Genomic DNA, 24504 nt, shown 5'->3' with positions numbered 1-24504 from the left:
AAGAATTGAGTCTTCTGTCTGACTATTAAAGTAAGGACACTGGTTGAGGTTTATGAGCTCATAGAGTATAAGACCCACAAGATACTTTGAACCTAGAAAGCAATTTTCTCTTGACCAACCAGACAAGTTGGTGGGGGCATGAGCCATTAAGTACTGCATCTACATCAAGAATAAAAAGTGTGGAAATCTACATTATTGTAGACAAAATAATAGTTTATTCATATACTGAGTAGGAGCATTTGTATGTATGTTGTTACATATGTATATAGCACATGAACATGTATCTCGAGATTTCTCAAGTTCTGAGTCATAGAAACTAGAACCATAGAATTAAGAAAAGATCATAGGTGAAAGTGGCATGAAATTGTAGGTTGCATGTAAATTGTAACTGAAACTTCTACCTTACATATCATATTAAGATATGTAAAGATATCACTGGTCCCCTGAACAGTAAAAATTCCTAGGAAAAATATGTTTTTTAAAAAAAATAATTAAAGAGATACCTAAGGACAAAGGAAAAAGTTTCTTGGGAAATGAATAATTGATAGAAGATTCAAATAATATAATATAAATAATAAATATAACAATATATTATAAATATTTTACTGAAACACTGTAAATATTATATATTATCAATAAGAAAAATAATAAAAGAAAATAACTTTTGAAGACATATTTTCACTACATAATGCCTAAGAAGTACACAGTAGCAATAGCACCTTGTTCTCACTTTAGTTTTGCAATCATATTTTATTAAGTCTTTTAGAAAGTAAACAAACCTGTTGGTGCAATTCATCTTCTGTTGGAGGCTTAGTTTCTGGTATGGGTGTGTGGGTTGGACTGTGGCTTCGAATATCATTTTGTAATCCATAGACTGACTATATTTAAACAAAAACAAGAAATACATTAGTCCTCAAACAAAATCCATATATTTAATCTTCCTTTGAATTCTGGCTTTCTGTTATCTCTTTAGTAATGGCTTTCTTTCTCTTAAATTATGTTTCATATCAAAATTCTAGAGCAAATATATTGTGTTCAAAAATTGAACCATTCATTTCTGAATCATTAAACTCTGATTATAGATAGTGAATATGAAGTATACAGAAATAGATTTTTTAGGGAAGGTAGGAGTATGTAGGAAGAAGAAAGAGTATTGAAGATGAAACTCAGCAACAATTTACTAAGTATAAACTTCATAGAATGGAGATGGAAATAGAAGAAACACAATAAACCTATTTAGTACAAAACATGATCCAATATTTAAAGAGAGAGGGTCCAGTGTTAAAGAGCCTAAATAATGAGACGTGGCTATTTGTTTTACTTTATGATGAAAAAATTAAAATTTGATGGAATCTCAAAAGTCAACTGATCTAAATAATTTCACACACGAGGAGACTGAGATCCAGAGAGAAATTTAATGATTGCTCAAGATCATACCAGTTATAAACATTAAATTCAGATTTGGAACCCAGGTCCAATGATCACCATTATTATGTTCTTTCCAGAACCAATGTTCAGTCCACTGTACCATGCTATTTATACAAGGCAGAAGTCAATTTCTGATTATGTTCACATGTTGTTCAGTCATTTTAGTTGTGTCCTAAACTTCATTATACCAAGTAGGGTTTTCTTTACAAAGATTTTGAAGTGCTTTGCCATTTACTTCCTTAGCTCATTTTTATAGCAAATAGGGTTAAGTGACTTGCTCAAAGTCACACAGTAAGTATCTGAGGTTAGACTTCCTGATTCCAAGCCTAGTGCTCTCTCCACTGTGCCACCTAGCTATCTATATTCACATGCTCCTTTTCAAAAACATCCTTGACTTTAGGTTTCTCACATGTACTGTGTAGTAGGTAGTAAGTTGGCTTTAGTCAGAAAGATCTTAGATTTTTTAAAACTCTGTTATCTTAGTCTTTGTTTGTCTCGGTTTCCTCCACCTCAGAATGATGATAACAGCTCCTATCTTGCCATGAGGATCAAATAAGGCGATATTTATAAAAAATATTTAGCATAATTCCTGGCATAAAGTTATGTTCCATATAAATGTTTATATCCTTCTTACCCTGCTAAATCCATAAAATTTGGGTATTACCAGAGAAGGATTTTAGTTAATACTAGTAGAATAAGATTGCAGCTAAATGGCACAATGAGAAGAGTACTAATCTTGGAATCAGAAAGATTCATCTTTATGTGTTCAAAACTGGCCTCAGACATTTACTGGCTATGTTATCCTAGGCAAATCATTTAATATTGTTTGTCTCAGTTCCTCAGCTGCAAAAATGAATTAGAGAAGGAAAAAGCAAACCACCTGCGTATCTTTGCCAAGAAAACCTAAATGGGGTCAAGAAGAGTTAGACATAACCAAAAGAGATGAATATCAACAACAACAATGGAATAAATAATGACAGAAGGCCTAAAACATATTTTGATGAGCTTCAAAAATGCTTGATGCTAAACTTTTGTATTCTAAAAGCCAGAACTAATGATTAGACTTTTTTATGTTAGTACTTTTGTTTAAAAATGTCGACAGTATACTCTTTTCTTATTTTTATAAACATTTACTTTTATCTTAGATTGAAAATAATGTGGGGCAGAACCAAAATGATGGGGAATAGACAGGACATTGCCTGAGTTCTCCACGATTTCCCTCAGAATTAATACTAGATCAACCCTTTGAATGGATTTTGGAGCGACAGAACCAATAAACAGTTGGAATGTATTAATTTTTCAGCTTAAGATATCTTGGTTTTCAGGAAAAGTCTGAGCTCAATTGAGCAGGGGGAAAATGGGGCTGAACACAGACTTGCAAGCTTTTGCAGGGAGGCACAGAGAGGTCTGTAGGGAATCTAGCAGGAGGCCAAAATACAGCAGTGTTCAAAATACTAGATCAGCAGACCATCTGTGAGACCTCCAGAAGGCAAATTGTGAGTCCCTGAACCAAAAAATTACAGGCAGGTCTTGGCCAGGCCACTCATTGCAATGGGGAAGCCTGCAGCACCAGCCCCGGTACAGTCAATGAGAAGTCCTTGTTGCCCTGCAGAGGAGGCTCGGACCAATCTTTCTTAGGTCCTAAAAGCAGACCACAACCTTTCAAAATAAGCAAAAACTCTGACCATAGAGAGCTATTATGGAAACAGGAAAGATCAGAACACAAACCCAGAAAAGAACAGCAAAGGCAAAGTGTCTTTAAGTGAAACCTCAAAGGGGAATATGAACTGGTCTCTAGTTCAAAAGGCTCTCTTGGAAGAGTTAAAAAAGCTTTAAAAAGAGACAGAAGAAAAATGGGGAAAAGAAATGAGAGCTTTTCAGGAGAGTGATGAAAGTTGTGTGTTTGGGGTGGGGGGGAAGGGGAACAACACTTTGGAAAAGGAAGCATAGAAATTGAAGAAAGCAGCTCCTTAAAAATAAATTTGGCAAAATGGAAAAAGAAAACAACTCCTTAAATATAGGATTGGTGAAATATATTTTAAAAAAATCCACTGAGTAAAATAACTCCTTTAAAAGTATAACTGGTCAAATGCAAAAGGAAGTAAAAAAAGATAACTGAAGAAAATAATTCACTGAAAGTTATGTGGACCAGTTGTCATGTTAATACTAAAGTTAAAGAATAAGAACAACCAGAAAACTTAAGAGGAATCAATACATAACACAAAGTAAATGACAAGGGAATAAAGGTGTGATATATAAAACTAGTAAGTCTGATTCATTATTCCACATACATTATAGACAAATCTAGACAAATCAATCCTTCTGAAATTTTTCAGATGGATGACCTGAATCATTAAATCTCACCCGGGACCTCTACAGAGGTCATCTAACTTGACTATAAGTCATTTTCCCATCATTTTAGCTCCGGAAGGATAGTTGATAAAATAAAAAGCTCAGGCTTTCTTTTCATTACATTACTGAAGCTATACATCAGATCTATGATTCCATCACCATTTTCCTTTTGAATCAAACACTGACTTTTAAGCTGATATGTCTTATGACATGATTTTTTAAATTTCAGAATGTCAAACATATTAAGTAACTTGGGATTCTTAACCTTATTGGGGCTATTCATTTTTAGGACATCTTTAAAAATAAGACTCTTTATGAAGGACAAAAAAAAAAAAACCCAAAGAGTTATAACTAAACTTTCAAAAATGGCTAAGGATTAGATTGTTGACAGCTTCAATAGGATACTGGATTAAATTCAAGAAAATCAAAAGTATATGGAAAAGTACACTATGACAAAATAGTCTTGTTTCTTATAAAGTTCCTTTTAGCTTCAAAATTCTGAAATGGGAATTCAGTGCATATATTCATTGTTCAAATGTCATCCACATATAGATCTCTAGGGAGAAGATGGATTATCTTTTCAAGGAGGAAATTATGGAAGGAAAACGTATCTGTTTACAAAGAAGATTCTAAGAAGCTACCTCTGGGAGAATTATGATGTATAAAGAAAATGCCTTAAAGAAACTGGAGCATGTATAATCACTCTGTAAGTGGTTTCATTCAGCTAAAAATATAGTTAAGAAAAGGCTTTTTGATTGGATGAAGAGTGATTCAAAAAACCATATCAATATCAGTCTCCTCTTGGCTTCAGGCTTGGTGACCAGTGAAGGGAATGAAGTCTAAGACCTGAATTCAAAGAATTAGTGAGGTATAAAAAGAATGAAGCCTTCTTCAGCATTGTATCCCTCCAGAATCTAAGTTTCATAGCCAGAGTAGCACTGATGACATGAGGAGTCAGGAGTGACTTTTGGAAGTAACTTTCAAGACCTCTGTTCAGGAATAATTCATCTTGCAATGATGCAGTATTTAGATGTGAACTTGACAGGACAATACTATCTTAGAATTGAGCAAAATTATGAGCTTAATCATATCCTTTCCCTCCTACCACTAACAGATCAAGGTGGTATAGGAGGGATTAGTGATGGTATAGGATTATTATATTAAATGTTTGTACATTTGCTCATGATATATCTTTGAATTAAATATCCCTGTATAAAATTTCTATAGTCTAATCAGTCTTAATTGGTTAAATGGAACTTAGGAACATAGTTGTTGGAACCTCTACCTATAACCTTTTAGAATACCTTGAAACCCTTAATGCAGATATGTAGCAATATGGAGCTGAGAGAATGAGGTCAAAGAAAATCATATTAAAATTTTACAATTCTAAGATGTCATATTTCTTAGACACCAGAAAAGCAAAATAAAATAAAATAAAAATCTTGGTTTATGAATTTAATTAAACTACTATGTAGCTCATACCAAAGACATTAGAATCTTGAAGGTAGGACTCAGGGAGACTGGCTATTGATAATCAAGTAATTCAGGAGATTTTATTTTGATTGATCCCCAAAGTAAGCACTTTACAATTCATTTTCTTACTAACAAAGAATTGTAGACCTATTTGAGCATCAGAAACTAAAGAAGAATATGCAAGAGAATTATAGTTTTAAATGTCATTTTTGGAAGTGTTAGTGACAATAGTATTATCCAGGTAAAAGAGAACAGTGGACTTTGTAATTATCAGTTTGATGCACTAGAAAGACTTTTATATTTGGATTTAAAAGATCTAGACTCTCACCTTAGCTCTGTCACTTACTATTTTTGTGATTCGGGGCATCATTTTACCATTCAGGATCTCTTTTTACTTCCATAGAATGACAGAGTTAGACTAGGTAACCTCTGAGGTTCCCTTCAACTCAAAATTTACAATCTTATCAACTGTAGATTGATTCAACATGGCTGGTTTCATAGATATTGGAGATATAGAAATTTATTCCTTTCCTATTAGGAGTGTTTTGTGTCTTATTTCCATTAAAAATGCTTTGAAATACTCAGGGAGAAAAAACATATACTATGTTGTGGAGGATATACGATTTAAACACACATATATGTGTGTGTATGTAGATATACATAGTATATTTATTGTTATATATTAGTATTAGCTAATTCCAAATGTCAAAATCAATTATACATCTAAGTATTTTTGGGTCTCTGGTAATTTTGAAATTTGTAATCTCACACATATGGTTGAATTCATAGTTTCATCACTGAGCCTTATAATCATGTATCTATGTGTATACCTACATATATATATATATATATATATATATATATATATATATACATATATATATATATTCATGTGGCTATATACAATTACATGTTCAATTAATGAAATACATGAGCAACACAAAACCTCAGTTAAAAAAGCAAAAAGAGGGGAAGAGAATGAAATAGAAGAGAGGAGAAGAGAGGAGAGAGAGAGATATACACACAGTGAGAGACACAGAAAGGGGGGGAGGAGAGAGGGAGAGAAAGAGACAGAAAGACAGAGACAGAGAGATAAAGAGAGAAACAGAGTGAGAGAGGAAGAGGGAAAGGAGAGGGAGAGGGGGAGGAAGAGGAAAAGAGAGGGGGAAGGAGGAGAGAGGGAAGGACAGGGAGGGAGGGAAAGACACAAACAGACATAGATACAAATATTGACAAATACAAAGAAATAGCAAAAAAAAAATAATAAGCCTAAGAACTACATTTCGCAAATAAATTAGTTAAAACAGTTATGTTTGAATGCCATGTGTTTGCTTTTTGAAGTAAAGATACATGCTTAGCTAAACCTTTTACAAGTACAAAAATATAGTATAGTAGCAAGACTTCTAGATGTGCAATGCCCAGAATCACAGAATGAGAAACTATCTGAGGCTAGATTTGAAGTTAGTTTTTTTCTGACTCCAAGGTCAGGGCTCTGTTTATTATACATCTGACTTACAGATTTTAAATCCTATCAATGTTTTTACAAACATAAAGGAAAAAAAAAAAAACATGTTTTAGAGGTCAGGGTGCTAGATATGGAGCAGAAAAGAGGAGCATTAAAATTCCAGTCATGCTGCTTATTAGCTCATTTCCCCTATAGAACCACCCTGACACTTCATTTGTAATGTAGGGGTATTGGTCCATGTTGTTTATGTGTTTCTCTGTATTTCTAAGCCTATGAGTCTATGACTTTATTACTGTACATGTTTTTAAACAAATTATGATTGTTCTTCTTCAAAAGAATAAACTGCACTTTGCAAATGTATTTAATATTTTTCACTACTATGTATAATTTAACAGTAGCTTTAGGTCAGTAACAGAATACCAATATACTTTCGGATTAGGAAAATAAAGGAAAGACAAGAGAAAAATAGGGAGATGGTGGAAATTCACAGCATATTGTTGCTTTGGAAGATAAAAAAACCTAGAGATGGTTGCTGAAATTTCCATGATTGTCAGTTTCTAACTAGCATACCAGAAAAGCATTCACTTGTAGCTAAGAAATTCCCTAAAGTAACCATGGTGAAGAATTTAATAACTATTCGTTTCTGAAGTGCATATTTTATCTCCAATTTCCTTTTGTATTCATGAGCCATATTTAAAAGTTCTATTTACCTATATACAGACACTTATGATAAATTGTTCCTAATATAATCTTTATAAACCTGGTAAAAAATATCAGGTATATGGCAATTAACTAATTCTAAATATCAGATCAGTAGAGTAAGAGAGAAAGCAGATGAAGAGGGAGAGGAATGGGGGAGTAAGCAAGGAAGAATGAGAGTGGGGAGAGGGGAGAAAGAGGAGAGGAAAAAGGAGAAAGGAACAGGAGGAGGAGGAACAGGAGGAAGAGGAGAAAGAGAGAGGACAGAGACAGTGACACAGACATAGAGAGAGGAAGGAATAAGGGATGAGGAGAAGAGAAACCATGAGAGCTCAGTAGGAGGTTGGATAAGTCTGTTTTTAAAGCTATTTTAAAGTCATTCTGCCATTGTCATAAAAAAAAAAAAAGACAAAGAGACCATTTAAATTATTTCAGTGCTCTTAATATTATTGCTGTTTTTAAATGACACTTTTTGTGGTTGGCACTAATTCTAATAAATTCGATGTGACAGAATTTGGGGAGTCAGATTTATAAAGAAAAGATAAAACAATTTTTGAATAGTCCAAAATGGAAAAATGCTATAATAATCATGATGTCACTCTTAAACCAATATGGTCAATGGCCAGGATTTTGGTACTGACTCACCCTAAACAGCATTTTGAAACTGACATATAGAAATGGAGGTCAGGTTCCTTTTGCTTATTTATTTTTCCATCTTTAAAAAGGGATTAAAATTTGGACAGCAGCATTTTTACACAATACTTTTCAATCCAACAGAGGATTTCTTATGCTACATTGACAAAATACAATTGTGAAAACTAGTTCTAAAAAAAAAAGAACATGCATCTGTCCATTTATTTTCAAGTTATTCTAAAAAATTGCTAGGTTTACTCCAGTTTTTGTGGTTGTTTGTTTTTGTTTTCAAAATCAGAGCCTATGTTCTCTAGCTTTCAGTTGAGCGAAATTACTGTAGAAAACTGTGAACAGTATCTCCTTTCAATTCCTTAGTGGAGAATGGAAGTTACTTCCCTTAATATTCTTGGTGAGCTGGGTTTTGTTTTTTTTTTTTTTGTTTGTTTGTTTTTGGTTGTTGTTATTTAGCTTTAATCTTGTCTTCCATCATAGCTATGATTACATTCATGCTATGTCTTTGAGGAGAGTTTCAAAAAGCTGATGGGGAAAATGGCTGACAAGAAACAAGCAGAAATAGTTGTTCTTTTTTTATCTTTTTTTGCCTTCTCTCTTAGAAGCAAAATAAAAACCCCTTTTCACTGCTGTATTTGTATTGGTTTTATGACAGTTGCCTGAGGTCATTGTTTTTTTAAATCCAGATACTAAGGATTGAAATACAAGTTTCTTATTCTATCAAGGACCTTGGCCTCCATTCAATAGACCCTTTAGCTATCCTTGTTCTCTTGTTCAACTCTTAATGAGCTCATGGACCATATTGTTCATAGGCTGGTCTACTACTGGAATGGTTTGCCATTTCCTTGTTCAGCAGAGAAGCTTCATCTAGATGTCTACTAAGCAAATAAAGTTTAAGTGAATTGCCCAAGACCCACACAGATATTGTTTGAGGATAGATTTTGAACTCAGGTCTTCCTGACTCCAAGCCCAGCACTGGATCCATTGAGCTATTTAGCTATACTACTATATGAATAAGCCCTTCAAAATGCTGAATCTAAAGGACACTCTCTCCTTTTTTTCCTTCTTTTTATTATTTTAAAATCAAATTTATTTTATTTGAAGGAACAGCATAAAAGAAAAGAAAAACAGAAAAGTAATACAAAGCAAAGTGAAACAAAAGATTACATTGTTATATGCCCAGCAAAACATTAGATAGGATTCAAAATCTATAACAACAAATCCTAGTTTAAGTATATAGTATATATTAGTAGAAAAAATTATATTCATGAGTGTCCATCCTTTCTTTACTTCCTTGTAAATTATTCTTTTATTCTCTGCTGTGTACCTTTTAAACTTTATTCTTTTTCTCCCTTTTATTTCCCCTACTATTCCCAAGCAGGCTGCAGTTAAGAAAAGATATATTTATGTACACATATGTAGAAATGTACATACATCTACACATACACACACACTTGCACACCCACCCACACCCACATACACACAGGTCTTTCCTATCACTGTTGACTCTTTCATTAAATTCTGTTTTATAATAATAACCTACCCCCACCCTTTGCTTCTTCATTCACTTATCCCTCTCCCTTATTTCTTTATACATTTTGGAAGGTGCTATCCTTTTTATGGTATATATTTAGTGTTGCTTATTAAACCCATTTCCTATATGATTAGGTGTTCAGAACTGCAAATCCTCATCCCCCCTCCGCCCCTCTAATGCCTCTGTGTTAATTCTTTCTCTCCACTTCATTTATATATCATGATTACTATTTTAGCCTTTACCCTTCCATTTTTTCTTGTGAGCTACCCTATTATTCATGTAAATCTTAAACAAAAAGTATACATTTCTCATGTTTAAAAAAACCAATTTGTCCATTTTGAGCTCCTTAAAATCTTATATGTTGAATTTTCTGTTTGGGGTAAGTTTGGGTTTGGTTGATAGAAAGTTCCAGAAATCTGCATGTTCATTGAATGTCCATTTTTTTCATCCAAAATTATAGATAATTTTGCTGGATATGATGTTTTTGGGCATAGATCTCATTATTTTGCTTGTCTGTAGTTATGATTCCAGAATCTCCAGTCTTTTACTGTAGCTATTGATAAGTCTTGTACAATTCTAATTGTAGTTCCAGAATATTTGAATTTTTTTTCTTTTTTCTTGGAGAATTTTATTTTTGAACTGTGGGTTTCAAAATCTGGCAATCAAATTCTTTGTGGAAAATACAAAGATCTTGTTTAGGTGCTGATTGGTGGATTTTTTCTATTTCTCCTTTCCCCTCATGTTCTATTATTTCAGGCAATTTTCTGCATTATTTCCTGCATTATTATGTCAAGGTTCTCTTTTTTGATCACAACTTTCTGGCAGACCATTTATTCTTATATTTTCTTTTCTTGATCTGTTTTCCAGATCTGTAATTTTTCTTATAAGATGTTTCACATTCTGTTCTATTTTCTCATTTTTCATAATCTGTTTGGTTATTTCTTGGTCTCTCATAACTCCACTGACTTTCTCTTGCCCAATTCTAATTTTCAAAGTGTTGTTTTCATTCTTTGTGACTCTGTGTCTCCTTTTCTAATTGGTTAACTTTTTTTTCCCATCATCTTCTTGTTTTTCTTGGATGGTTTTAATTTGTTTCCTAAATTTCTCCTTAACGTCTCTCATTTGCTTTTTGAATTCTTTTTTGAGTTCTTCTATAAATTCTCTCTAGACAGGGAATCATTTCTCATTGCTCTTTGGGATGGAAGCTTCTTTTATTTAAGTGTCCTCCTCTGAAGATGAACCTGGGTCTTCCCTATTTCCACAATATGTTTCAATGCTGGGGTTCGTTCTTCCTTGCTGGGTCATTTTTTTTTAAAATAAGCCAGTGTAAGCACCTCTAATTGTGGGGTGAGAGGGACGGTACCTCAAGCTTCCCTTTAGTTCTCCACTCTGACTAGGAACTCCAAACCCCCCAATTCTGCCCCAAGTTGTCTTGATTTTTCACCAGTCTATGTTCATCCCAAGGCATAAATTTGTTCTATTTGTGGGGGAAATTGGGAGAGTTTGAAATTTACCAACCTACTCAGCCATCTTCCCAGAATCCTCCCTCTCACACTTTGCTTCAGTCAATAACTCAACCAATCAACATTAATTAAGATTATGTGCCTGGCACTGGGCTAAATACAGGCTAAACAACCACAAAAAATGACAGAACTTTTGATTTTAAAAGAAGAGTGAAGACATAAGGAAGAGTTCATGAAAAGGAGTGTCCTGTGCCCAATTAACAGACAAGTGGCTTATTTACTTTCTTATTCACTGATGAATACTTTCTATTTTGTTGTCTTCTCTTATGTTGTGTCTACTTTTCTTTCTCTGACCTGCCTATATTCACAGCTATTTAAAATCTTTTCATGTTGATTGCCTCTCCCAGTGACTGAAGATTTTATCACCATCTCCTAATTTTTGGAAGGTCTTCTTGGAACTGAGGCAGTCAATTAATGAGCATCACCAGCCTACCTTTCAGGCAATTTTACTCAGAAGAGTGAATGAGACCAGGTGAAGTTTTCTCCAAAAATCCACACAGAGCCAGAAGGTTGGGTTTTGGGTTCAGGTGGCAGGAAGTCACATGATCTCTAGACCTCTAGGAAGGTCAGCCCCTAAATCTAAGCTTTAGGAAGTGATATGGCCCACAGGAAGTAATCACCATTGGTGACCATTAGTCAATAATGATTACTTCCATCCAATGAAAAGACTTGGGTCTTTTTCTATTTAACCCACTTTACTATTTCTGGTTTGCCAGGTCAAGCACATTTTGGGAACTGAGATGCCTGCCAGGTGTGCTTGGGCCTCTCCTTGCAGGGACTAAATAAATGCTTTTTCTTTGTATCTGAAGATGTCTCTGATTAATTAATTTGGGTAAGAGGGTCTAGCACCTGTTCCACCCAAGAGTATGGAATGCCACATCATCTGATATTTCAATGAATAGTACTTCATATTGATCCCAGATTTCTTGCTTATCCAAGATAGTAGAAAATGGCAAGTAGGACCAGGTAAATAAACAAATGTTCAGTAAAGCAAAAATTGTAATGGACAAATCTGGTTCCAGGTGTAAATTCAATTGCTCTTGGAGGGGCATTGGTGCTAGTTGTGTGATGCAAATATAATCTACTTGTTTTATTGTAGGTATATAGCAACAAGGAACCCCATTCCCCAAAGAGGGCAAAGAGGTAGTAGATACAGGGCTTGGAGGTAGTGATGGTGGGGGTGAGGTAGGTCTTGGGAGAAGGACATGACTGTTCCAGATAGCATCAAATATTGCTGAGATTGTGGACAGTAGGACTTGCACAAATGAAGCATGTTTATACCACTCCTGCCATGTCCCCCAGTTTTTAGCATCCTGAGACAAAGACTTGTTTCCCCTAATCTAGCTCTGGTGAAACACTGGAAAAAACATCAACAATGACAACCAGCACAATTTGGCTGTAGCCCTGGGGTCTTCCTGTGGATAAGATGCCCCATAACTCACACCAATGGAATCACAACACTTACTACTTTACCTTTCGAGTTTTGTGAGGGTTCCTCATTCTGGATGATTTTTTAATATCCACTTCAGTTGTGTTTACACAACCAGGCTGGAAATGGAAAATAGAGAAAATAGCTCCTTGAGAAAAGAGTTGTTCATCAGCACATTTCTTTGCATATTAATGACAGCCCTTGGAAACTTGTGCATACACAGTGACAAGGAAAAACACTGGTAGTTCTCTCTAAATTGCCTTAGCAGCTTCTATCAGCCAGAGCTGTTATTGAAAGAAAGGTTACTTAGTTTTACTTTCTACATTTCAAAACCTCCAATTATCATACAAAATATAATGCTCAGAAAAAACACAGACTCAGGTTTGGGATGTGAATGTAAGGAATTATACTAATAATTTCTCACCCAGTAAGCTCAGGGCAAGAGTCTAAACAATGCTCCAATGCAATGATGCTTTCCTGGCTGATTTCCTGGCATTGTCCTCCCTGGAGTGTAGAGTATTTACTTGGTCATGGTATTATTAATATTATTATTATTGTTGTTATTATTATATGGTTACTTGGTTTACCCATGTTGGAAAAAATAAAATGGCATTCAATCGGGCCAACTCCAACACTCCAACTCCAGAATGAATTTTTACAGTGGTTACAAATTCCAGGAATTGGGTAGTCCATGATGGAAACATTTGTTCCTAGGAGACAGACAGTATGTGTGTGGTCACAGGAGTCTGTGGCCACAGTGAGAACTATACAAAAAGAAACTGGCATACAGTATTCTATACACATAGAAGTTCACAAATCTCACCCAGCCCTTATTTTTCCTTGTTATGTCATTTTAATACAGACATAGAAAGAGAAGTTTGTGAGTGGGCAACAGCCACCATTTGTAACCTTCTTCAATCTTTAAGTTTCTTATTCTTTAATCAATGACAATGATACTACTAGACTTGCACAGCAAGTAGTGGCAAAATTAATCAGATTCATGACTAATGAGCATTTTCCCCTTTTGGCGATGCTCCCAGCTTTGTGAACAGAGAGCTAAGAAAGAAAGAGTGCTTTAGGTAAAACTGTCAAGCTTTTCTTTTCTTTCTTTCTTTTTTTTAATTTGGAAGAGAAAAGAGGAATAGGGTATGGAATATTTATAGGTTCATCAAATCATAGAGACAGAAGGAATCTTCTCAATCATTCATGATTTAAAAGCAATGGAAAATGGATACTGACACAGATTTTCCTTTTCCTTCCCATTTTAGCTTTGCTCTTTAAGTATATCAGAAATGAGAAACAGGCATAGCAGAGAAAAGAGGTCAAGCAGGTCCAGGGAACTCAAGTCTTTTTATGTCTCCCTAAAAGCTTGAAAGTGCATTATTAACTCAATATCCCGACCCAGAGATGGCAAAGAAAGATAGATAATCAGAAAAGGAGTGGGGATGGTGAGAAGTATTTGGAGCGGTTAAAGAAGATCCCTCTCCCAGTCAGAGACAAGCACTTAAAAATACAAGTTTATTTTTCTCAAAACTTTGTGGATATGCTTTATTTTTATAGTATAAACATTTATAAATCATTGCCAATTTGTAAGAAATCTCTTAAAACACATTAAAATAGTTAACTAAAATTGATAATACTTATTAGCTGTTACCCTCTCAACTTCATTTTGCTCATTTGTGAAATAAGAGTAATAAGACCCCCCTTCCTCCCAGAGTTACAAGAATCAAATGAGGTAATATATGTGCTTTATAAATCTGAGATTTTTACATAAACGTTAGGAGTTAGTATTTCAGCCCTCCCTCACTTCAATTCATTTGCACATTATGACATCACTTCCCTGTTATTAAAGGGATGGTTAGTACATATCTAGAAAAGTAAACACTGATCACAAAGAGTTAACATACTAAAGTAATTAAATATTTTTTTTTTTTTGCCAGAGGGCTAAAATGATGGGTAAGGGATAGATATCATGGAGGTATAATTTTTTTAGACTTTAGTAAAGCTTTTTGAAGTCTTTAAAATTAATCTTCTGACAAACATAAAGAGATTCAAGATAGATGATAGTATTATTATGTGGATATAAATTTTCTTTATTCTATAAAATACTAAACATAAACAGAAATCATTAATAGGTCAATATCACCATGTAAGAAGGAAGCCAGCAGAGTAACCCAAGGATGTATGCTTGACCATGTGTAGTATAACATTTTTATTAGTGACTTGAATAAAAATATAAATGGCTTTCTAATCAAATTTGCAGTTTTATCAAATCTGGGAGATATGTGCTATTCTGGATGACAGGTAGGATTTGAATAGAGCTTGGCAGGATAGATCACTGGACTTAATCTAATAATATGAAATTTAAGAAGAACAAATATATGCCTTATATTTAGGTTTATATTAAAATATAATTTTATAAGTAGAGATAGAGAAGACATGGTTAGAGATTAGTTTAGCTGGAAAATACATGAGTTTTTAGTCTAATGCAAGCTCAATTTGAATAAATAGTGTGATATGGCAGCTAGAAAAACTACTTGTGCTAAAGACATGGTCAGAGGGTTGAATTTATGCATTCTATGATTGACATTATATTAAAGAGATTAAAAAAAAATCTTTTTAGTTACCTTAGATGTTAGTCATTAATTTTAATCTAAGTATTTTTTTTAAAGATGGTGTGGAGATGTATTAAAGTACAATCATTAAATGAATTTGACACAGAAATAATGAATTTCTGTGTTCAAGTCCATCCTCTAGCCATATTGCCTATGTGATCTTGGCAAGTTATTTAATCTCTTAGTACCTTAGCCAACTTTCTAAAACCATGGGTGCTTATCTGTACTTGGAGGGAGAAATTGTGTTTATTTTTTAAAAATAGGATTACTCTTTTTCAATTAAATCATAAATGCACTCTCCTGCAAATAATATAATAACTGTTTTGTGTATTTTAAGTTTTATTAAGTACGATATACACTTATTTTTTCAGTGTATCTTAAATTATGCACCACTACCATAACTTTGTGCCTCCCCATTATGTTGCTTGCCCACCTTTGCTTTCTCCTAGGAGTTGAGATAGGATGGGGATCATCAGATTTGCCACATAAGTATGTACTACATTTTCCTGAGGAATTGATCTCTCCTTCACTGACATGACTAGACCCAAGCATGATGGATGGTACAATCAAAAGCTTCCACAAAGGCCACGTGTGACACAAGGAAGATGAAGACTAGTGTACACACATCAAGTTGGGGTCCTGAGATTTTCTGACACCACATATGAGCTCTACCCAGTTTTTTCTACAGAAAGTGACCTTCCCAATAGTTGCCACATTTTCTAATGCTTAAACCCAAAACTGAACTACTTTATTCAGCTCAGTTTCCATGAGCCTGCTGTCTGTCTATAGACCCATTTCATATCTTAGAGTCACTATAATTCATAGATGGAGTTCTGGCATTGGAACCAAGAAACTGTATCAAATTTTGCTCTTGACATTTATCACTTATTCAACCTTCAATGAGCTTTGCTTTATTTTACTCATGTGGAAAATGAAATAATAATATTTATAGTATGTGTATCATAAGGTTGTTATGAATCTCCAATGATCTAATATAAAAGACTCTTAAAAACTTTGAAAGTATACATAAATGTTGGCTTAGGAACTACATTATCTTATTTTTTTTTATGAATCATACTCTTAAATATGATAGTTGACATGAAGGTATAAGCACCTAAGCCAACAATGGTTATCTTTTCAACTACTGAGAAGACACTATTGAATGAAATAGTTATTGACTATTTGCTGTGATTGGCCTAAGTTCATTCTTGACTCTTAACATATTTATATATCTTTGGGTCAAAAATAGTTGTGAAGAGAAAAACATGATTCTATGAAGCCGAATCATTCTCAACTGGCATTCTGGTTAGAATGAAAGCTAAAGTGTTTTAGGAGATAAGAACCAAAAATCTGAAAATTTGCCTATGCATTGGGTAAATATCTTTTAAAGGAATTTTATATCTATTTGTATTTTAAAAGTGATACTTCAGAACATTAGAACATTAGGAGAAAAAGGCTTTAGGAAGGACAGTGATATATAGAAAAACATACTGAGAAGAGTATGTTCAGGAGAATGAAAATTATGTTATGTGGGAACCAAATGAAAGAAGTAGATTCTTGAATGAAGCAAAAAGATTTTAGAAAAATATGAAAGATATCTTTAAATTTTTGAAATGCTGATTTGTTCAAGGGACATTGGAATTGCTTAGGGAATAGAATTAAAAACAATGAGAAAAAGTTGTAGAAGGGCAAAAGTAGGCACATATTAAGGTTTATTATTGGTTTTGGGGTGAGTTGATCACAAGAAGTCCTAAGCCACATAATTAGTGAAGCATTATTAGAATTGGAATAGGAAATCGAGAAGATGTTCATAATTTGGAGAATGGTTAAACAAGCTGTGGTCTATAATTGTGATGGAATATTTTTGTTCTATAAGAAATGACAATCAGGATAATTTCATAAAAACCAAAGAAGACTTACTGAAGCAAAATGAAGTGAGCAGGACCAAAAGAACTTTGTACACACAGTATTGGCAATATTATATGATGAATTATTAGCAATACTATTGTTAGCAATACAATGATCCAAGGCAATCCCAAAGGATGAATAATAAAGTATGCTTTTTGCTTCCAGAGAAAGAATTGATATTCTTTAAACACAGACTGAAACATGCTATTTTTCATTTTCTTTCATTCTTTTTTTATTTTAATTTTGGCTTCTTGTACAAAATTTTAACATGGAATTGTTTTACGTGATTGCACATGTATAAACTATGTTGGATTACTTATCTGAGGTGAGGAAAGAGGAGGGAGGGAAGGATATAATTTGGAATTCAACTTCTTTTAAAAAAAATTTAAAGATAGTTTTAACAAGTAGTTGGGAAAAACAAAATCTTACATTAAACAAAGAAAATTAGAAAATAGATTAACAAGAGTGAAATTAAAAAATTAAAAAGTCTGTCTCCTGAGACTACTGATAATTGCATGACCGAGAATAAATTCTTCTCAAAGGAGTCATTCTTTCTGTTACCCACAAATGAGAACTCTGAAGCTGCTTGTTTTTTTTTTTTCCTATGCATTTTCTCAGATTCACACACTAGATATAAAACATTTACTTGGTCTTTTTTCTGGTTCTTTATTCAAAACAAAGGACAGGACAGGATATAGAGGTTTCCCCATCCCAAATTAACTTTCAAGCTATAATGGTTAATTGTAGAACTACCTGCTAGTGTATGATATATGCTAATATACAACCAGAAGAGGGAGCCGAAGGACATTGTTCTTGAATTCCCATTGCAGTGTGATATTGGAATTAGCTTTCTAATAAGAGATAGGAATTTTCCTTGGAGGCTTTAGCTTTGGAAGTTGATATGTAGATAATCATAAATTCCTCTTCTAGAGAAGGGATGTAGTAGAGTGGATAGGACATTGGGTTTGGAGTGAGGAAATTATGACTTCAATTCTGCCTTAGATACAATAGCATTGTGACTCTGGTCAACTCTTTTAATCCCTCTTTGTCTCTATTTTTTCTGTATAAAAATGAGAGATTTGAACTAGATGGTCACTTTTAGTTCTAAGTCTATGATCCTATGACAGATTTCCTGATATGGTGTCCTTAATGAAAAAAGGTAGCTTACAGATTTCAAGTAGCATGTACTTGAAGACCAAAGTCAATAAATTGCTTAGACAATGTTTGACAGTTGTTCGTTATCTCTAATATCTTTATCACCGGGATATATTAGTGTTGTATGTTTCTGAACTTGTTCTTACATGTCTGTGCATTTTTCTGTGATAGATGAAATAAAGTCTATCATCTAAATAGTTACATTATACATTGAGTTCTCATGTAATTAGGGACATTTTGGAAAAGCTAAACAGATTATATCTGTTTTATTTGAGAGATTTTCCTGAGGTCAAACTCAGAGGTAAAAAACCAAAGGAGAAACTGATCATTCTGAGATCTGGTTCCCAGGAATGAACTCAATGCACATAAGTCCATATTATTAAGATTAATAAAGAAAATAACTAGTATTCATACAAGCACTTTTGGGTTTGTAAAGCCTTTTATACATTTTATCCTCACAACAGTTCTGGGAGGTCGATTCTGTCATTATTCTCATTTTATAGATTAAGAAACTAAAGCAGACTTGTTAATTGACTTGTCTGGGGTAACACAATTATTAAGTTCTATGGCCAGATTTGAATATAGCGCTGACTTCAGGGCCAGAGCTCTGCATACTGCACTACTAGCTGCCTTTTATAGAAATATAATAAAATAATAAGGGGGGTGCCTATCTTCATTGAGCAATACCATTGACTTGACTTATATAAATAAGCCTAAGTTAATGAAAGAGCTAACAGATATGGCTGCTGACACTGTCAGTGAGCTTTGGATTCATAATCCTGTCTTGTCTCAAATATTGACTCTTATGTTTCACTTTTGGACAATGGGCAACTTACTTAGCTTCTCTTAAGTCTACTTTCCACATATCCAAGATGGAGATAATAATGTTTATACCATTTCCCTCACAATGCTAATATGAGGGAAGCGGCCAATATACCTTTTACTGCTATACAAATATGGGGGCACTCTATGTGTATTTAGACATCTTGGTAGAGATGTCCCTATTGTTTGCCCTATGATAACTAATGCTTACCATTATGTACATAGTTTATTCCTTTTTATTTTAATTTTTTTTCCATAATGAATGATATTGGTTCTGAGCTAATTTAATTGAGATATTAGTATATATATTATATGCTAATTTCCTCTAGCTTACACTGTGAAATTGGAGGCATATTTTCCTGAAGGAAAAGAAAAATCCTCCTTCCTTAGAAGTACTAACATCATACCTAAGCATGTAGAACATTAAAAATAACATTCAGAGAAAAATGGAAATTTTTATTAGAAATATTAATCATGCTATTCAAAAATAAGTAATAAAATATGAAAGCAAAAGAGCTGTTTTTTTCATACTTGTCATAGATGCTTAAAGTTATGATAAGAAAATAATAACAAATTAAGTAAATAGAACACAATGATTCTATTGAGTAGAATCTATAAGTCTGTTGTTTCTGTTATCTATCATGAGTATTATCTGGTTGCTCAGGGCTATTTACAAGGGTTTAGGGAAGTTATTGCGTTGATGGTGATGCTGGTAGTTGCTCTTGTTGGAAATTAACCATACTGGAAAGAGGGCAAAGTGGAGATATTCAAAAACACAATAACTTAAAATGTCAATAGAGTGAAAAAATATTGAATGGGAAAAAAGTGAATCTTTAATTATATAAAATTATGTGAAATCAGAGCCCAACTCATACATTCTATAATATATAATGTGACATTTAACGTGTGATCATGTGCTTAGCACATAGAAGCTGTTGGATCAATAAATATTTATTAAATACTTACTATGTACAAGGCACTATGCTAAGTGTAGGAGTTTCAAAGCAAGTTTCTGCCCTTAAGGAGCTCTCATTTTATTGGAGGATAAGGAAGTGTCAATATGATATCCATTGTGTGTGTGTGTGTGTGTGTGTGTGTGTGTGTGTGTGTGTGTGTTTTCATTCATTTCAGAGTGAAGGCACTGGGGGTGGGGAGGAGTCACAATTGGGAAAGACCTATTGCGAAAGTTAGGATTTGAGATAAATATGGAAAGAAACTGGAAAGTTTACTTATGGTAGAACCAAAAGGAATCACTGATGATTTTTATAGTGAGTGACATGGTCAGACATGTATTTTAGGAATAGGATATGATGCTATATGATAAATATCTATTAAGTGCCAACTATGTCCCAGGTACTATTTTAAGTGCTAGGAATTTAAATAAGAAAGACAGCTCCTTCTCTCAAGGAGTTTACAATTTAATGGGTGAAAATGATATACAAAAGGAAGCTGAAAAGGGAAGGAGGAATGCTTGAAGGTACTTAACTCAGAGTTATGATGAAGATGGTGGTGGACCTGAAACCAAGGAGAGCACTTGGTAGCAAATAAAGAGACTTCTGGCATTTTGAGCCTTCTATAAAGGGAAGCTTTAAAGGAGGATAAAGGAGTTTTTTTTTTTTTTTTTTTTGGTTCTACCCTCCAGCCCTCTAATCAATAAGAAAGAAGTAACTGCCGGTATTGAGGTGTGAAGAGCAAAGCTGAGGCATTCTTCATGATTATGAGTTAACCTGCTTATGCTTTTATCTACTTTATACTATTTATACTGGGCAGGGCATAATGAATATAACAATAGAGACGAATCAAATAGAGTATGCTGATGAATATTAATTTTACTGCTGTAGATGCAGAGGACAGAGACTAGGAGAATATATCAATCAGAAGGCTATTCATAAATCCAGCCATTAGAAAACTAAAAGCAACAGTTTTAGCAAGAAGTGATTGGGGGGAAAAGGGGAAGAAATGTAGTTGAGGAAAACTTGGCAAAATTTACAAACTGGCAAAATATTGAGGAAAGGAAAAAAGCCAAAAAAATAAAGAACTTGGTGAATGGAAAGAGGGTGGTACCCTCAACAGGAATAGAGAGGTTTAAGGGAGGGGTAGGTTTGAAGAAAAATATAAATACTTTTTTTGGACATGGTATAACCTTATATTAGGCTGAAAAAATGTCTCATGAGATATCTAAGATTTTCTAAGTTCTCTGAACTCTATTTTCACAATACATTTTTTTCATTTATTCCCTCTTTTCCATTTCTACTTCTTCCAACACTACCACGATACACTAGGTGCTCATTTATCTCTATTATGGTCCTCACTTTATTGTTTAACTTGAATTATATTATTTGTACAAGTTTTCTTCTTCATTGTATCAGACACTAAATTTCTTGATTGTGTTATCCCTCTTTCTATGCTTAAAAGCATTTATAAGCAGTTTCTTTTTTCTATGTTAAATATTCAACAAATACTTATTGAATTGAATTATCATTGTCTCAACTTCAAAATAATGTTTTCAAAAGATGATATATTTTGAGTTGGAAGCAACTTTAGAGATCAACTAGTCCAATCTCTCTCATTTTATACAGGAGAAAACGAGGCCCACCCAAAGAAATTAAATTATTTATTCAAGGTCACAAACACAGGACAGGTAACAGAATTGGAATTTGAGAGTGAATCTTCTGAATCCCGAATCAGTTTTCTTTTATTCATGTATTCTTGTATTTGACAAAAATGAAGTTCTAAGTTGTGAAGCTATCTATATAATAGTTGAGCAAGAAATAATTATACATATATGCATATAAAATATATACATATGGATGGTGTCTCAAAAGTCTTAGTGAGGTTTTTAGCATATATGCACAGACCCACACATTTATGCCTTCTCCAGAGACATATAGGTATAGATACTTTCACAGTGTGGGAGCTATCAATTGAAGCAAATGCCAGGAATTAAACAATATTCCAGCACTTTTTAATTTAGGGAATTTGAGTAGAAAACTGAGCAACATAATCTTCAGTTCCAAATAGTATCGCTTCCTGTAGAAAATCATAGTTTACAAAGGCTGTGAAGGCATTCATTGATATCTCTAGCAAAAACAAACCTTCATTTGACATATAATCCTTTCAGGAATTTTATATGCATGGTTTTTCTTCTTAACTTTCCCTCTGATTTATTCCCTTGCAATTTTTATTGCCCAAATTAGGAAATAATCGCTCTATCTATGTAATTACCAGAATGAAGGAGAGATGTTACACCATTCATATAGTTTGAAGAATTCTCTAAGGCTAGGGCTGTTTGTGAGTAGAAATATCATTAACACCCTGTAGCCTGAATACAGAATGTGAGATTTGGGGCATTGTAGCTAATAAATGTTCTGCATGTAACAAAAGAGACAAAGTAAGTTCATTGAGATGTAACAAACTGAAATTTTATAAAATAATTCAAATCTGTAAAACTTGTGATTCTTCTCTCTTTTTCATCTATTACATTCAATCAAGTTACCAAATCTGGTCTATTAGATCTTCATAATTATATCTGCATCTGTCTTCCATGCTGTCAACTACCTCAAGATTTGTCCCTCATCTCTTCCCTGAACTAGTGTGACAGCATTCTAAATAATCTCCCAGCCTCCATTTCTGCTCTCCTCAGTTTGTAGTTCACAGAGCTGCCAAACACTTCCTAATGCATGTCTCTGACATGTCACTTTCCTGAAGTGCCTATCCCTTGAAGAATAAAATGCAAAGTCCAGATGTCTATGATATTCCAAAGGATTAGAGTAGGTACCATGTTGAGCTTTCAATTAGGAAGTCCTAAGTACAAATCCTATCTCTGATAATGAAACATAGTGTGACCAGAAGCAAATAATCACTCAGCCTCAGTTTTTTCACCTACAAAATAGGAATAATAATATCTATAATGTCTGCCTCCAAAGACAGTTCAAAGTGATTTTTTAAAAAATGACTTACTTAGGATTATACAACTTAGTGTCTGAGACTGGCTAAGAACTCAGATTTTCCTGACTCCAGGTACTCTATCCACTGTACAACCTTGCCAATTTAAAATACTCTCTGATCTTGGAATTTCCTGTTTAAACTAATATGGTCAAATTAATGTGAAGAACATATTCTTCTAGATGGTTTAATGGCTTCATTTGCTTTGGTTTTTTGAATCAATTGAAGATGAATTAATTAATTCTAATTTTGCGTTGATCATAGCCAATCATTTGTGCTCTACAAAAAAATGAGTCAATTAGAGTTACTCTTTTCGACATTTACTTTCTTTTGAAGTCAGAATAAACAGCAAGACACCTCTGAGAGTAGGTAGATGGAAAATTCTGTGTACAGCTTCTCCCTACGACTGCCTTGGGAAAACAGTACATTGCATTTGTTTGTGGCCTCATTCCTACAATCTTAGAGGAAAGATTTTAGACCTCTTAGACAATAGTTTCTGGTCTGAAAAGTAAAGATGCAGGGGCATATCTTAGAGCTGAAAGCCATGGAAAGAAAAACTGTGGCTCAGTAATTGAACTTCCTGAAATCCACCTTGATAGCAGAGGAGGGAAGATTTTCTAGATATTATCAGGTTCTTACAACATTTAGTGACTCAGTTATGTAGAGAGAGAAGGGGCATCTGGGGATAGCACTAACTTCTAGTGAGAGCTAGAAGAACATCAAGGGCCCAAGTCATAGTATGATGAAATACAGTACTGTTTTTGCCCTTTAGTATTACTTTGAAATTTTCAGCTAGCACCGGTCCAGTAGGAAGTAAGTGGATTGCCTTTGTAGCATTTTTTTCACTAGTTGTTCAAACTCTTAGGATAATACCAAAAGAATGGAGGTGAAGTGGGACTTATTAAAATAATGGGAAGATGAGGTTGCTTCCAGCAAGAGAGGAAGATTGCATCATCTGCAAATAAGTGTCTTTTTTGCATTTTCTAGAGGGATAAAATAAAGCCTGTCCTCTACCTTACATAAATTATTATATTGCATAATAGCATAAGAGTTTTGTCATTATCCATATTTGTTTAAAACCAGATAGGAGTATTATACTGGAAATTTTCAAAGAAAATTCTAGATAGTGTCAAAAAGAGATATATAATTCTGGGATAATATCCATCCCAAAATTGGAGTAGGCTATCATAAAGCTTGGGATACTGAGCAATGAGTTATAAATATATATTAAATTATTTAAATAAAAACAATAACACATTAAAAATTTCTTTTATTACTGAAATTTCAAAAATCTATATTTAGGTTATACATAATATTCTAAACATTCACTTCAGAATTTGAAGGGTTGTTTATCATTTTACATGCTTTGCATTCACCCATTTTTCTATTTGTACAATTAAATATGTGAAGAAGCAAATTACAGAATAGGGCTAGACACCAGGCAATTTCTTTGCTTTGGCCTTTTTATAATGGAATTTTTTTCCTGATATTAACTAATATTTTTACCTTCA

The 24504-nt window shown here is 33.6% G+C and overlaps 1 protein-coding gene across 10 annotated transcripts in view; it reads right to left on the bottom strand.

The window, feature by feature from the left end:
- The window catches only part of RGS7 (regulator of G protein signaling 7), a 677137-nt gene that overhangs the window by 31426 nt on the left and 621207 nt on the right, over positions 1-24504 (bottom strand). For 9 of the 10 annotated variants that reach the window (XM_051993525.1, XM_051993520.1, XM_051993526.1 and 6 more), the window contains 2 exons: positions 12593-12667; positions 780-878 (listed from right to left, as the gene is read on the bottom strand). In XM_051993525.1, coding sequence (XP_051849485.1) covers positions 780-878; positions 12593-12667 — 174 coding nt within the window. The remainder of the gene's footprint in view (positions 1-779; positions 879-12592; positions 12668-24504) is intronic. The other variant, XM_051993522.1, reaches the window with a different exon arrangement.

The sequence above is a fragment of the Antechinus flavipes genome, chromosome 4, assembly GCF_016432865.1.
Source record: "Antechinus flavipes isolate AdamAnt ecotype Samford, QLD, Australia chromosome 4, AdamAnt_v2, whole genome shotgun sequence".
In the NCBI taxonomy this organism is placed as follows: domain Eukaryota; kingdom Metazoa; phylum Chordata; class Mammalia; order Dasyuromorphia; family Dasyuridae; genus Antechinus; species Antechinus flavipes.
This window is presented reverse-complemented; position numbering and strand designations above follow the sequence as displayed.